Consider the following 14150-nt stretch of genomic DNA (forward strand, 5'->3'; position numbering starts at 1 on the left):
CTCAATTTGGCAAAGGTAAGAATGTCTGGAATAACTATCTAATGTTAGCTAAATGTAGTGATGAATAAATTGGCAAAATTGCTTGACAATTCTGTGAACTGTCTTGGGCAAATTTTTAAATTGACACAATACATATTAGCAAAGGTGTCAGCTAGAGAGGATGTGCAGGAGCTTGCAGGGATTTGTAGTTTTGCATGATGTTGTGACGAGTACTGAGGATACGAAGAGGCAGAACGCAGGAATCAACAAGGTAAAGGTTTACTTAACAATGAGAAAGAGAATAACAAAGCGAGAGGGGGGGGGGGGGCAAATAAAACCACCCGCAGGCCAAATTCGGCCCGTGGGCCGCCATTGGGTAACCCTGTACTAAGCTATATGGAATTGTTTTAAGAAGGCCATTCCAAGGATCATTTAGCTATTTGATTTTTAATTTTAAGACCCCTTGAAGTATCCAAAAAATATATGTTCAAATTATTTGATTTTTTTATTTATTTGGCTTTACTGCTATTAGCTTACACAAACGCATTGAATAACAGATTCACTACATGGAACAACAGATGGTCCCCCAAAAACATTTCTAAAGGAAGCTTGTTCTGTGTCTGTCCTATATCTGAGAGATATAAGAAAGATCAGGAAACATTTGTTATTTTGGACAAGTATTTAACTCCTTATTTTTCGCACTAAACAGTCTCCATATATACTTCCATAAATTTTTTCAACTGGTACTGGGGGACCTTTAAGGTTTTGGCTTGTTGGCAGGCTAACCTTAAGGTTTTGGCTTGTTGGCCATACCTGTTGGGGATACTTTGGCAGTGAGGCCCTTTATCTAATTCCCCAGAGTCAGATGAACCCGGGTATCTGCATGCGAGCAGATACCCATAGATTTTCAGTCATTGTGCTAACGCTAGTTAACATTGGCTTGCAAAACGTCCTCTAACATCCTCCATACTGGACACAGAGACATGAAAATGGTATCAACAAGTTCATCTGACTGGGAAGTAGGTAAAGGGTCTCGTTGCAAACTCCCGAAGTATCCCTTTAAGGAATGTTAATCACCTCATAGCATGGTTATATCCTGATTATCCTGATTATAATGAACATCATCATCATCATCAAGAGGATGGTCATGCATGTTTTATTGACACATCACTTGTTATGACATCTGTACGTCAGGCTTATGTCAATGTCAAGTCTGCTTTAACAGAGGATTACGGTTAAAGACGTTTTGTAAACAAACTCTTATCATTTCTTAGCCAGCAGCTAAGAACACATTAAATCCCCCATCAGGCAGGTTGGCTTTTAATGGGATGACTCATGTACTTGAGACAGCTCTGCAGAGTGGTCACAAGCTGGCACAGCCACAAAGTCACAAAATCAGATTTTAAACATAAACCTAACCTTAACCACTACGCTAACCCTTATGCCTAACCCTAACCTTAAGCTAAGACCAAAAACATTTTGTTTTCATGAATTTTTTCGATATAACCAAGTTTGACTTTGCAACTGGCAAATCAAGCGGAAATCACTCAGTTCTTCCTCCAGGGCAAGATTCATGACAATAAACGCCAACCTGCTGCTATTGTAAGGCTTTGGTGCAACACAACAGTGTGTGTTCTCTGTAGCACTGGGGTTTTAACCCTGTTGAGGTAATAAGAACAAGGCAGGATATGGATAAGCCATAGCATTGGGATTTACTTTTGGATGACACAATTCAAGGGGTGTCAGCCTTTCTTTACGAGCAAGCTACTAGACACATTATCCAACTAGGTTCCAGATGAATCCGTCATTGTTGTTATGCCCCAAATGGCACCCTATTCCCTATGGGCCCTGGTCAAAAGTAGTGCACTATATAGGGAATAGGGTGCCATTTGGGATGCACAGGTGTGACTCAGTATTTTCAAGATCATTTTAGCTTCTAATCGACTCAGACAGAGCATTTTCAAAGCGTAATATCCTACAAAGACGTGGGCTTACAGCCGATTAGGTACTTACATAGCAATATTGGCAGCTGTGTTATAGTAGCTACTTCTGATTGGGCTGATTGGGCAGTTAAAACGTGTTCCTGCACTGCAGCACATGTTTAAAAAAGTGCTTCAAAGTGGATGTAACTGCAATGTCAGGGGTCATATTTCTGAAATATTTCAGGGCACATTTCATTAGATGGGTTATTGTTAGTTTTGCCACATTCACCTGGGTCACAATCTCTGAGAGAAAGATACAAAATAGTGTAATTTTCCTGGTGATGATGAGGACGCGTGGCATTTGCTATTGAAATTTAATGCAGGTAAAATATTTTGCGCTAAAACAGACTTCAACTGTAGATGATTGCATTCAGAAATGAAGGATTGTCTTTTTCCATCAGGAACAAGGTAGCAGCAAGGTCAGCTGTTTCAATGAAGAGAAGAACTCTATTAGCGGCTTACAGTGTTCTCGCAAAGCAAAGCTAAAGGACAGTGTACAATACTCTTCCGAGAAACAACTCCCTCGATGGACCCATTGTACTGAATCATCTTTAGGCTACAGCTCTATAGGCAACACTCCTCTCTATAGACAACAAAATATTGTGTACATTATTATCTCCCGAGTGGCGCAGTGGTCTAAGGCACTGCATCGCAGTGCTAGCTGTGCCACTAGAGCTCCTGGTTTGAATCCAGGCTCTGTCGTAGCCGAAGAACCCTTTTGGAACCCTTTTTTCTAAGAGTGTAGAGATTAGCGAATAGCCTATTCAGACTATCCTTTCTGATTCTGTTGAGAGGCATCCACATCGCTTTTATTTTCACTTAGCCATGCATTGTTGTCAATGGGAGATTAAAACCTTGTTCACACTATAGGCCTTAATGCTCAAATCAGTTTTGTTTTTCAAATCCATTTTGGAATACTGACTGTACAAACAGCAAGTTACAAGTGACCATTACATTTACATTTTAGTCATTTAGCAGATGCTCTTATCCAGAGCGACTTACAGTTAGTGAGTGCATACATTATTTATTTTTATACTGGCCCCCTGTGGGAATCGAACCCACAACCCTGGCGTTGCAAACGCCATGCTCTACCAACTGAGCTACATCCCTGCCGGCCATTCCCTCACCTACCCTGGACGACGCTGGGCCAATTGTGCGCCGCCCCATGGGTCTCCTGGTCACGGCCAGCTACGACAGAGCCTGGATGACCAAAATCGGATGTGTGTGTTCAGACAGCAGTCATTTGCTAACATGGCTATGCTAGTTGTCATAGTAACGACGGGTGTGCTTTCTAGCACATTCACTAATTTGTTTGTAAATAATTAACAAGCTAGTTAGTGTTGTGTCGAGTAAACGTTGCTAATTATGCTGTGAAACCAAGGAGTCCGCTTATACTGTACTTTGATTATAAGTTTTATTTATATCACAAGATTTCAGCATAAGTTTACAGACGTCTGCAGCATCTGGAGAACAGTGTCCCAAAATAATATGTCTGTTCTGATCTTCTTTGTCTCAAACCAAGTATCTACAATCTTTACCGGGATATGGGTGGTTTCCCACACCGACCAATCACCTGTCTCCACACAACAGACTTCCTCTGTTCTATGGGGTGTCCCTCTAAAACTGCTCCCCCTAAAACTGAATAAACATCCTCTCAGGTTCCACTTTGAAAACATTAGCAAAGTCATAATCCCTCAGACACTACATTAGCTACCACATGTTCTTATCAAACTGTCAGCAGAGTAGCTAGCAAGCAACAAAAAAGTGCTAATTTCAGGCAGCGATGGTAGGGATATTTAAGACCAACCAAAAGCTGGTTATAGCGGTAACGCAGTTGTTTATGAATTTTTGCCAGCGGAAACGCAGCCTATCCAGCCATGACGCACACTGCCCATACACGTATGGAACAAGATGTGCTTTTGGTGCCTGTATACTTCGTATTTAGAAACATAAAACACTAACGTTTCTTCCCCATTTCGTTTTATTTTATTAAAAACCAAGCCTCCCCTCCTCTCAATGAAGTCTGTTTATTTGTGTCCTTCCCTATGTAGTCAAGTAAGCTAGTCAAGACCGTCGATAAAGTGTTGTTAATCACCAAAGCTTTATTAAAACATCAAGTTTGAGAGGAGCAAAACAGTGAGCTGACATTCCCTTTTTATCTATGTATTGTAGGCAGGCCTATATGATTGTAGCCATGCTTTGGAGGTGCGTTAAACCCTTTCCATGATGTAGGCTACATGTGTCCATGCCCATCATGAAACGAGAGATGAGAACCTCTGTGAATACGGGTGAACCTCGTATTTAGATGTTACTTTCCTGTAACAATTGTTTGTTTTCCGTTTCATATCTTTAAAACCCAAGCCCTCCGTAGGCTACCCTTACCCTATTGCTACTATAACGAAGGCTGATTCAACAGCAATGCCTCATATCTTTTATGATATCATTACATTTTACATGTATTCATTGTTGTTGAAAAGAACAAACAGATTGCTTGTTTTTCGTTGAATTTGATTAAAACCAAACTGTGCTGGTTTTATGGTGAGAACATCCGTGGCAAGCATGCAATGCATCTTCTGGAGAAGTGCGACGGCGATCTGTAAGATGGTTCTATGATGTTTATAAAACATATTTTGGAGCAGTATAACGGTGAGTGGACATTCTCCCTTTCTCTTTATATTGGATCTTTATCCAGCTACTTTGAAAAGTGTGGATGTGTGTAAAACCCTCCATTGTCTGCGTTGTTTTAATATTATATGCCCATGGGAAGCAATTATGGTGCCTTTAAGTGTATTTAGATATAGCCTATTTATAACACGTTTTTGTTTCATTTGTTTAGAATTTGATTATGAATGTAATCTTGCTTATTGACAACGTTTGGCATGTCCATGCTATATCAGCCCCTATATCAGTGCGAATTCTATGTATATATTTTCACATTGAAGCCATGCAAATACTTAGAACAATGTGGACTGCAAAGATAGGATAGGTCTACATTTTGATATGAACTTTCTGTAAGCTGTTTAACAAACTAACATTGGAGTTAACTGCAAGTTAATACGTAAATGCGCATAACTTGAAGCAACTGCCTATTTAGCCATGGAGCACGTTGATTGGCCAGTGAGGGGCCAAGCCTCGACACACCCACAACTTGTTTATTCATCAAAACCCAGCCCTTTCATGCCAACACCAGCAACTGCGCCAGTAATTATGGTTGTGAAAATAGCAAAAATATTTCACACACACCCCCCACCTATAGCGTTACCATTGCGTTAGGGTTGTTAAAATAGAGCCCATACTGTTATGTTAAGAAGTGTGTATTTTATTCATACTGTACTTAATTTTTTTACCTGTTGTTCTTCTCTTCATTCATGTTTCATTTCTGAAGTTGTATTATAAACTGCACCACTGCCCATTCTATGTCAAATGTACGAATATGGATTTAAATGTATAGACATCGATTTAAAGGGTGGCTGAACTGATTTAGCCTTGGTTTACATTTTCCTCATTAGGAAATGCGACTGAGAACCAGATTTGCATCTTGGAGGCATGATTTGATGTGGGTGTCTCTTGTGTGTGTGTTCAAACATGAGAAGCGTTTGTACTTTCAACATACCAAAACAGTACAAAACGTTAGTCACTCACCCTTCTAGGTAACTTGAAACAGTCTGACCAGGTATTGTGTCTCAGACACAGTGTCTGGAAGTAGCCTAGACTAGCTAGCAAGCTAGCCAACTTCTTTAGCTAATCAGCTTCAGGTGGTCAGTTTGCGACCATGGCAAAGTTGGTTTGACTTTGGATAGCCTATCATCTGTGGCTAGTTAGGGACCTTCAATAAATTACACAATGTAAATGGGACAATATTTTAATGTTTCAAATCTTTTGGTTTTTAGATGCTTTCAATATTTGTATATGAATTTCTACAAGTTATAGTTGGTTTTGTAGTGATTCCTATGTTGAAGATGAAAAGAACATGTTCTGGTCTGTTGTGTGTAATGAGGTGCAACCGGACGCCTCACTTGAGTCTAGTCCTTGATCAAGGCACTTAACCCGAATTGCTTCTGTAAGTCTCTCTGGTTAAGAGCGTCTGCTAAATGATTGAAAAATAAACAAAAATGGAGTAGGTTAATTTCAAAACCCAATTTTAATCACGAGGCAACTGCTTTAATCACAAGGCAACGGTTTTATTCACGAGGCAACTCTTTTAAGTGGATGTGCCATTATGTGGCCAGATATGAAACTGAATACACGTAGCCTAGTCATAGAAAAGAGAATAGTCAGAGAACAAAGACGCATTTGTTTTTATTCATCTTGTTGAGTTGTATGAATAAATGTATTGTTGTGCAAAAATGCTGCTCTTAACAGTTGATCCCGACCGTTGGCTAGGACTCAAAATACACAACCCAAGCTGGCAGATCCAACTGATGTAGTGCAAATGATTGACAATGTAAGTCTGTAGAATTTTAAGTACATAAATGCTAGTTATGATTGTGGAGGAATAACCTGTTATGTAGAGGAAAGTAAGGGCCATGATTAACTACACTCTAAAGGTTATTGTGGAGCAACATGATAATGAAGGTCAACCTGCATTCTGAATGCCCCATACTGCCCTACAAAGGCAACATGCACTAACTAAAATACTTCAGTCTTTTTCTGTCTAGACAGATAGCAATTTCTGATACTCCATTAAATATTCTGATCAACTGGTTTGTTCGTGTCAGGAAACGTAATACCACATCAATCAGATAATATACCTGGCCATTACAACATATCAAGATATTTGACCAAATTCGTAGTTACTATGTTTTGCCTTTGTAGGGCAGCATAGGTTTCTAACATTATGATCTTACTTCACATGCATACAGTACACACACACACACACACACAATACGTTTATGATCCCACTAAAGGTATGCCCACAATGAGCCTAATCCTAAAAAGCATTTAAAAAATGTGTTTTTAATCCAGGACTAGGGTTAATCTGTGTCCGGGAAACCTGTCCCTCTTAGTATCGTATCTCTATGGGACGGATGGAGTAAAAAGCACTTAGAATGGAGAATTTCTATTGAACATGCTTCATCTTCTTAATCTGTGTCCGGGAAACCGGTCCTACGGGTTTGCCCTCAATCGGTCTCCTCCAGCCTCTCTCCATATACCATACATAGGACTCAACGACCACACCGCCTCTCAGCGTCAAGTACTTGACGATGATTGCAACAGCTTTACACTAATTTCACTGTCAAGTAGACGGGGGGTTTTGTCGAGCGCTTTCCCAGCCGTCTTCATTTCTATGCAAAGGGAGTTGCTTCTTTTTCTGTCATGTCACCCATGTCTGAGAAGCCATTATTCATGAGGCTAAGATGAATAGTCTTTCTAGTCGAGAAGTCGACAAAATAGGAAGAAAGTGCTTTGCGCGACGCAAGCCAAACCCTCATGAAATTAAGTTGCTAAATGTGTTATCTTTTGCAGATATAGTGGACTTTAAAATACTTTGTAGTGAATAGGTTTGAAGTAATAACATTTCATTGACAGTACACACTTAGAAAAAAGGAGTTCCAAAAGGAAGGGTTCTTCGGCTGTGCCAATGGGAGAACCCTTTGAAGAACCTTTTTGGGTTCTTACCTGTACACCTATAAATTCAAAACAGTTGAGTAAGCTGACTGGCCATTGACTTTTATTAAAGTGAATATGTTGAATTTCTACATGGAGAAGATACTTCATTAACAACAAAAGCACAATGACAACACATCCATATGCACATGACTGATTCTCTTATTATTCTGTTAAATAAAGTACACTATGGAAAAATAGGGGGGGAGAGAATAGTTCTACGATGTCTTGAGAGGGTGACACACCAAGAAATCTCATTGAAAAGTATTCTGCTTTATAGGCTTAATAGATACTTTCTTTAAAACAGGTTAATTATCTAGGACAAACTCATTTAAAAAGACAGGCAACGTAACTCAAACCACTAGAAAACCTAACAACAGATAGATTACATTGCAGGGGGTCCCTTAAGTAAGAATAAGAAAGCAGCAGGGTGCAACATCAATAACCCCCACCCACCCCCCTCCCCTCCCCCGACTAGAGTAGGAACCATTCAGCATTCGAAAAACATCACATTTTGGTTCCTATCTAAGGAAATAAATTATCTGTAGGTTACGCAGTGAGAATGCAAAGCGACTAATTTCCGAGGCTCGGTCAAACGTTGGTCTGCATGCATTTTAAAACGGCTAGCCCCAGTCGTTCTCTTCAAATTCTACTGAAGAGTAAGCAAGTCATTAAAAAGCATGTACTGTATCACATTGCAGTAACTGTATGATGTCTCCATCGCTGTCGGGAATGGAAATGCGCTATTACTAAACTAGAATCTTTTGATTCAAGCCACGTGATCGATTCTAACATGGTATCGGAGTGAGAGCTTCAAAAGCGTTGCCATTGGCTTTTACAATGCAAAGAATCGCTTTCATGTCATTGGCTGCTTTTCCTCGCCCCCTTTTTTCAGAGAAACAGCACATTATGGTAATGACCAGTATGAGTCGACGGTACATAAGAAAGATGTCGCCGCACGATGCTGTATTAACGCAGTGTTCCGTGTCCGCACGCTCTGAACAGAAAGACTTGGATGCCTTTTGCATCTCTTGTCTTGGGGTTGTGTTGTGTGTGTGGGGGCGGGCAGGAGATATGGTGTTCTGTGCTCTGTTGCTAGTTGTTAGTCATGATCCACCAGGATGCTAGGGAAAAAAGAGAAGAGTTCCATTTGAGTTGGGGATAAATGGGTAAATAACATGTAATTTCTAGCAAATCTGTGGTTCAAATACTTTTGCTGGGCTTGATTGAGCTTGCCTGGCACAATGGAACCAATGATTGAGCTTGCCTGGCACAATGGAACCAATGATTGAGCTTGCCTGGCACAATGGAACCAATAGAATATTTGCAAACGTGCAAATCCCACCCATCTGGCTCTCCGGGCGGGCTAATGCAAATGCTAAAAGTATTTGAAGGATTTAAAATAGTATTTGAACCCAGGTCTGCTTTCTGGTACGTATCCATAGAGGGTATAATAATAATAATAATAAATAATAATAATATGCCATTTAGCAGACGCTTTTATCCAAAGCGACTTACAGTCATGCGTGCATACATTTTTGTGTATGGGTGGTCCCGGGGATTGAACCCACTACCTTGGCGTTACAAGCGCCGTGCTCTACCAGCTGAGCTACAGAGGACCACAAGGTATGTCCACAAGGTATGTCTTGTTCCTTTTGGGATGGCTTAGCTGCTATCTCTAAATCATTACTTTGTATTTTCATAAGCCACTGTACTCACTCAAAGACCAGTGTGAAATTATGTACTTGCATCAAGGCAACTTGACAAAAACATTTGACATTTTTTAATGTGTATGTTGGGGGACTTTTGGTGAGCATTTTCAGGAAAACACAGGTGACACTATATGTATAGGTAGGTATAGATTAAAACACACACACACCTGGGAGCAGCATGGTAGACACAAGCTTGGGATCCTCCAGCATATCAATGACACAGCTCTGGAAATTCTTACTGGCATCGGACTGCAGGTAGCTAGGGAGGACAGGAACACAGCAACAATCAACAGACCTGTGACATGACAGTTAGACATTATCACCATTATTATCAATGTCCAATAGGAGAAAGGCTTGGTTAGTAAACCACATTACACAATACAACTAATGTGTTTGGATTGATATTTCTAGTCTCTTTGCACTAAAGATATGCACTTATGAGAATTAGAAAGTAATAATATTGAATGTTAAGATATTGAACAAATATTACTGTGTCAGAGTCTGATCTACACTGTATATATTGGTGTGTTTAAATCAACCCTGAGAAACAGGTTGTGTGTATGTGTGTCATGATATTAGAGATGTGCCATCTGCTCATCATCAGCAGAGGAGTGTTTCCACCAGAGAAATGAGCAGCCTGCCAGCGTCTCACACACACACACACACACACACACACACACACACACACACACACCTCATCCAGGAGATACGATCCTGCCAAAACTCATATATTATGAAGCACGACTTCCCTTGGAGCTTCTGGATAGACACACTGACAGAGAGAGAGAGAGAGAGAGAGAGGGAGGGAGAAGAGAAAGGAGAGAGAGAGGAGAGAGAGACAGAAAGAGATAAAGAGAGAGAGAGAGAGGGAGGGAGAAGAGAAAGGAGAGAGAGAGGAGAGAGAGAGGGAGGGAGAAGAGAGAGGAGAGAGAGAGGGAGGGAGAAGAGAGAGGAGAGAGAGAGAAAGGAGAGAGAGGAAAGAGAGAGAGAGAGAGAGAGAGAGAGAGAGAGAGAGAGAGAGAGAGAGAGAGAGACAGAGGAGAGAGAGACAGAAAGAGATAGAGAGTTGAAATTAGCATCTGGTAGAGTTAGTCAATCAGGTCAAAGCAATAAGATCTCATTTGCATCAAATGGGTACTTGTCGCACAAATCCATCATGATGCATAACTCTGACTGTTTTCTTTTCAAAGTCTCTTCAATGAACAGGTAAATCGATCAATTAATATTTAACTAATTCTTATGTATCGCATAGTTGGGATCAAATAGAACAATCTCGTTGGTGAGACATTTTCTATAGTCTAGGAATAGGCTTTTCCTGCCAATGTGATCTGACCAGGAAAAACTCTGGGCCTTAGTTTCATTTTTACTGTCCAGGTCAGGTGAATCACTCGTTGGCGAGTCGCGTGCCCTGCATTTCCCTGTGCCAAGCCACTGTGCCAAGCCACTGTGCTATGGGATCTAAGCCGGGTAACTGTCAATCACTTTGTGCTGACGTAAAAAAAAAGGGCTTTATATAACAAGTTTGATTGTTTGATTTGACTTACTGCAAGTTGTCGCTGTGGTTGGACGTGGCGTCCACGTAGCTCTGGAGTACCTTCTGGAACTCCTCGAGGTCCTCCTCCGTCGCCGAAATCTGCCTCTGCACCAGCAGGATGTTCTGTTGGCACGGACACCACAAGGAAATCATAATTTACATACATTTGCTCTTATCCAGAGTATTAGTTAGCAATGGCTCTAGAAACTACTTTCAATTTCCTTCAGACTGCATGCAGAGACATAAAAATGGTATCCATGAGTTCATCTGACTCTAGGTCAGTAGTAAAAAGGGCTAGGTTAATTGACTCTGGGTCAGTAGTAAAAAGGGCTAGGTTAATTGACTCGGGGTCAGTAATAAAAAGGGCTAGGTTAATTGACTCTGGGTCAGTAGTAAAAAGAGCTAGGTTAATTGACTCTGGGTCAGTAGTAAAAAGGGCTAGGTTAATTGACTCTGGGTCAGTAGTAAAAAGGGCTAGGTTTATTGACTCTGGGTCAGTAGTAAAAATGGCTAGGTTTATTGACTCTGGGTCAGTAAAATAAAGGGCTGAAATTGCCAAAATGTTGCACTATCCATGTAAGCCTTATTTATACCCTACAGAGTATGCAATGCATAACTACAATTAGCTACGTGAAATGCGTAGCAAACATAGGTAGATGTGTGTAGCCCTGCAATTCATACCTTGACGCAAGTATGCAAGATTGCCATTTTGAGTAGCAAATTGCCTTCTTGCGTTGCGTACATATATAAGGTATAAATTAGGCTTCAACTTAGGTAGGTAAGACAAACATATATCAGTCATATCAAGTAAAATGTTCTTTCAAAAAGCAGTTATCAGCTAAAATCAGTGCTAGTAAGAAAAGATGAGTGTTGGTGCAAGAAAGACAAGAACAGTAAGGGGTTTGAGGGACTACGTCAAACGCTCCTCTGAGCTCCTACAGCTGAGCTATAGGCAACAGCTGGGCTCCTACAAAGACAGACGCAGGTTTGAGGAGCAGATGGGGGAGTGTTTTTTTTGTGCCTGTGAGGGGAAACTAAAATGTGTGAATGATGAAATTAAAGGTCTTGAGGTTTTCTGAGTACAGTCACCCAGGGGCGGATGTTATATGAATTCATTTGGATTGAGTGTTGTGCTTTCCACTTTGAAAATAAAAAAACAAGATGGATCAAGGAAGATGGAACAGTGAAACTGTAGCACTCACTGTAAAACTTTTAAAGTGTACTTTCATTGGATAACTGTGCTGTTAAACTCCAATGACACCCTGTGGCCCAAGGTGCCCCTAAGGGTATTAATAAAGTTGTATTGAACTGAATCAAATTTATAGTAACAACGATCATCACTCACAGATTTATATGTACTGGCCAGCATATCTTCTTTCAGGGGTTCCAACTTTGGACTCTGAAAAAGACAGTTAAAAACCTACTTATAATGGGAAAAGCTCAAACTCATTTTGACCAGGACTTGAATCAGACCTGAGTAAAAAAAAGCTCTGCTTGACTGAGCTTTCCTGACGGAATGGAACCAATGGAATAGTCCCAAAAATGTAAACCACACCCATGTGGATCAATAAAACGCTCAAACTATCTGAAAGAAAACAAATATTACTTGAACCTAGGTCTGACTAGAATATAAGTATCTCATGCATGGTATATACTATAATTATCCAATACATTGTATCATTGACACACATTCTGACTAGAGTTTATTTACAACCCCTGCCCGTACATTTAGAACCCTCTATTTCCATCCAATCTTGAGAAATAGAGCAATATAAGCGATCATATGAAATTACAGAGTATGAAGTTGAACCTAAAGGTGATATAGCACCTCTGGATTGACAAATGAGAAAGAGACAGAAAGAGAGACTGACAGACAGACAGGCAGTCATACAGGTAGGCAGGCAGATAGGCAGGCAGTCATACAGGCAGGCAGGCAGGCAGGCGAAAGAAAGGGCTTAGGGAGTTAAAGAATGACAGACAGACAGACAGACAGACATAGAACAGGAGATACAGAGAGCATAGGGAGTTAAAGCTGTAATAGAGAGAGTGTGAGAGAGAGAGTGAGAGAGAGAGAGAACATGTGGCAAGAACAGGGGAAAGGAATGAGCAGCACAGAGGTATTCAGGTGGTCAGGATGAGATATCCCCAGAGGACAGTCCAGTACCTGCCACTCCAGCTTGTCCAATAGCAGCTGGAGCCTGTTGATCTGGGAGCACCAGTGGTCATCAGTCTCCATGGTCACTCCTAAGAAACACCCACACACACACCCACACACACACACACACACACACACCCACACACACACACACACACACACACACACATGTTTTCGTTCCTTGTCAGGACTTTCTGGGGAGTCAAAATATATTCCCATTCAAAATCATATTTTCCCAAACCCCTAAACCTAACCATAACTCCTAACCCCAAACCTAAAATAGCATTTTTACTTTTCAGGACATGCTAAATGACTTTTCTTGTTATCCTATCTTGTGAGGACATTCTGGTCCTGACAAGATAGGATAACAAGTCCACACACAGACACACCATTGACAAGTTAAAGTCCCAGTTTAAAAGGCTCTTTCCATTCTGGATTTGAAGGACATGAGGGAGAGGATCTTTGTTACAGTATCAAACTTTGTTGAAAAGTTTTTGCTTTGTGTCTAGGGCTGTGATGATTATGGAATGTTGGATAACGATTAATTGTTATGCAAATTACCACGGTTATTGTCATAATTGTAATTTTTGTTGGAAAATGTTTTGAGCTTATAATGCATCATAATGTCTCTTTGAAAACAAGTTAAAACATACTGTACCTAATGAATACAACACAGCTCTGGGGACACCCCTGTCTCAAAAAAAGCTAGGAACTTTTGGAAATGAAGCTTCTCCTCCCGACCATGCCGTTCTGCTCGTAAAATGATTACCATCTTTACCCACTTCATGTAAAAATGTAAAACTGCTATTGGGTAAACTATATCTACTTGAATATAAAGTTGAATCCCCACTTCTCCTAAAATGAATTTATTAACAAGATTATGACGATTATTGTTTTAAGTTCAAGGGTATTGCCTATAATTGTCGATTATACGATAATTGTGCCAGCCCTATTTATGTCATTGCCATATGGGAGAAGAAAATGCTAGACTCCTGCTGATAAGAATGCATAAGCTTATAGCCTTTCAGACACAAATGAAAGGGCACGCTCCATTACATTTCTTGAAAACATCAACAGCTCTTTAAAACACTGCACAAAGTAAGTCATTGTCCCCAATATGGTATGTCAATAGCACTTAAAGGTGAAATGCAGTGGTGGATTTTTTGCTTCAGAGAATGTGG

At 40.5% G+C, this 14150-nt stretch overlaps 1 protein-coding gene across 1 annotated transcript in view; it reads right to left on the minus strand.

Moving 5' to 3' along the window:
- Positions 1 to 7615: 7615 nt before the first annotated feature.
- The window catches only part of LOC121577987 (N-terminal EF-hand calcium-binding protein 1), a 57588-nt gene continuing 51053 nt past the window's right edge, over positions 7616 to 14150 (minus strand). The window contains exons 8-13 of the mRNA XM_041892020.2: positions 12979 to 13058; positions 12160 to 12213; positions 10825 to 10937; positions 9975 to 10052; positions 9448 to 9539; positions 7616 to 8692 (exon numbers count right to left, since the gene is read on the minus strand). Coding sequence (XP_041747954.1) covers positions 8664 to 8692; positions 9448 to 9539; positions 9975 to 10052; positions 10825 to 10937; positions 12160 to 12213; positions 12979 to 13058 — 446 coding nt within the window. The 3' untranslated portion in view covers positions 7616 to 8663. The remainder of the gene's footprint in view (positions 8693 to 9447; positions 9540 to 9974; positions 10053 to 10824; positions 10938 to 12159; positions 12214 to 12978; positions 13059 to 14150) is intronic.

This window comes from Coregonus clupeaformis, chromosome 12 (assembly GCF_020615455.1).
Source record: "Coregonus clupeaformis isolate EN_2021a chromosome 12, ASM2061545v1, whole genome shotgun sequence".
NCBI classification, from domain to species: domain Eukaryota; kingdom Metazoa; phylum Chordata; class Actinopteri; order Salmoniformes; family Salmonidae; genus Coregonus; species Coregonus clupeaformis.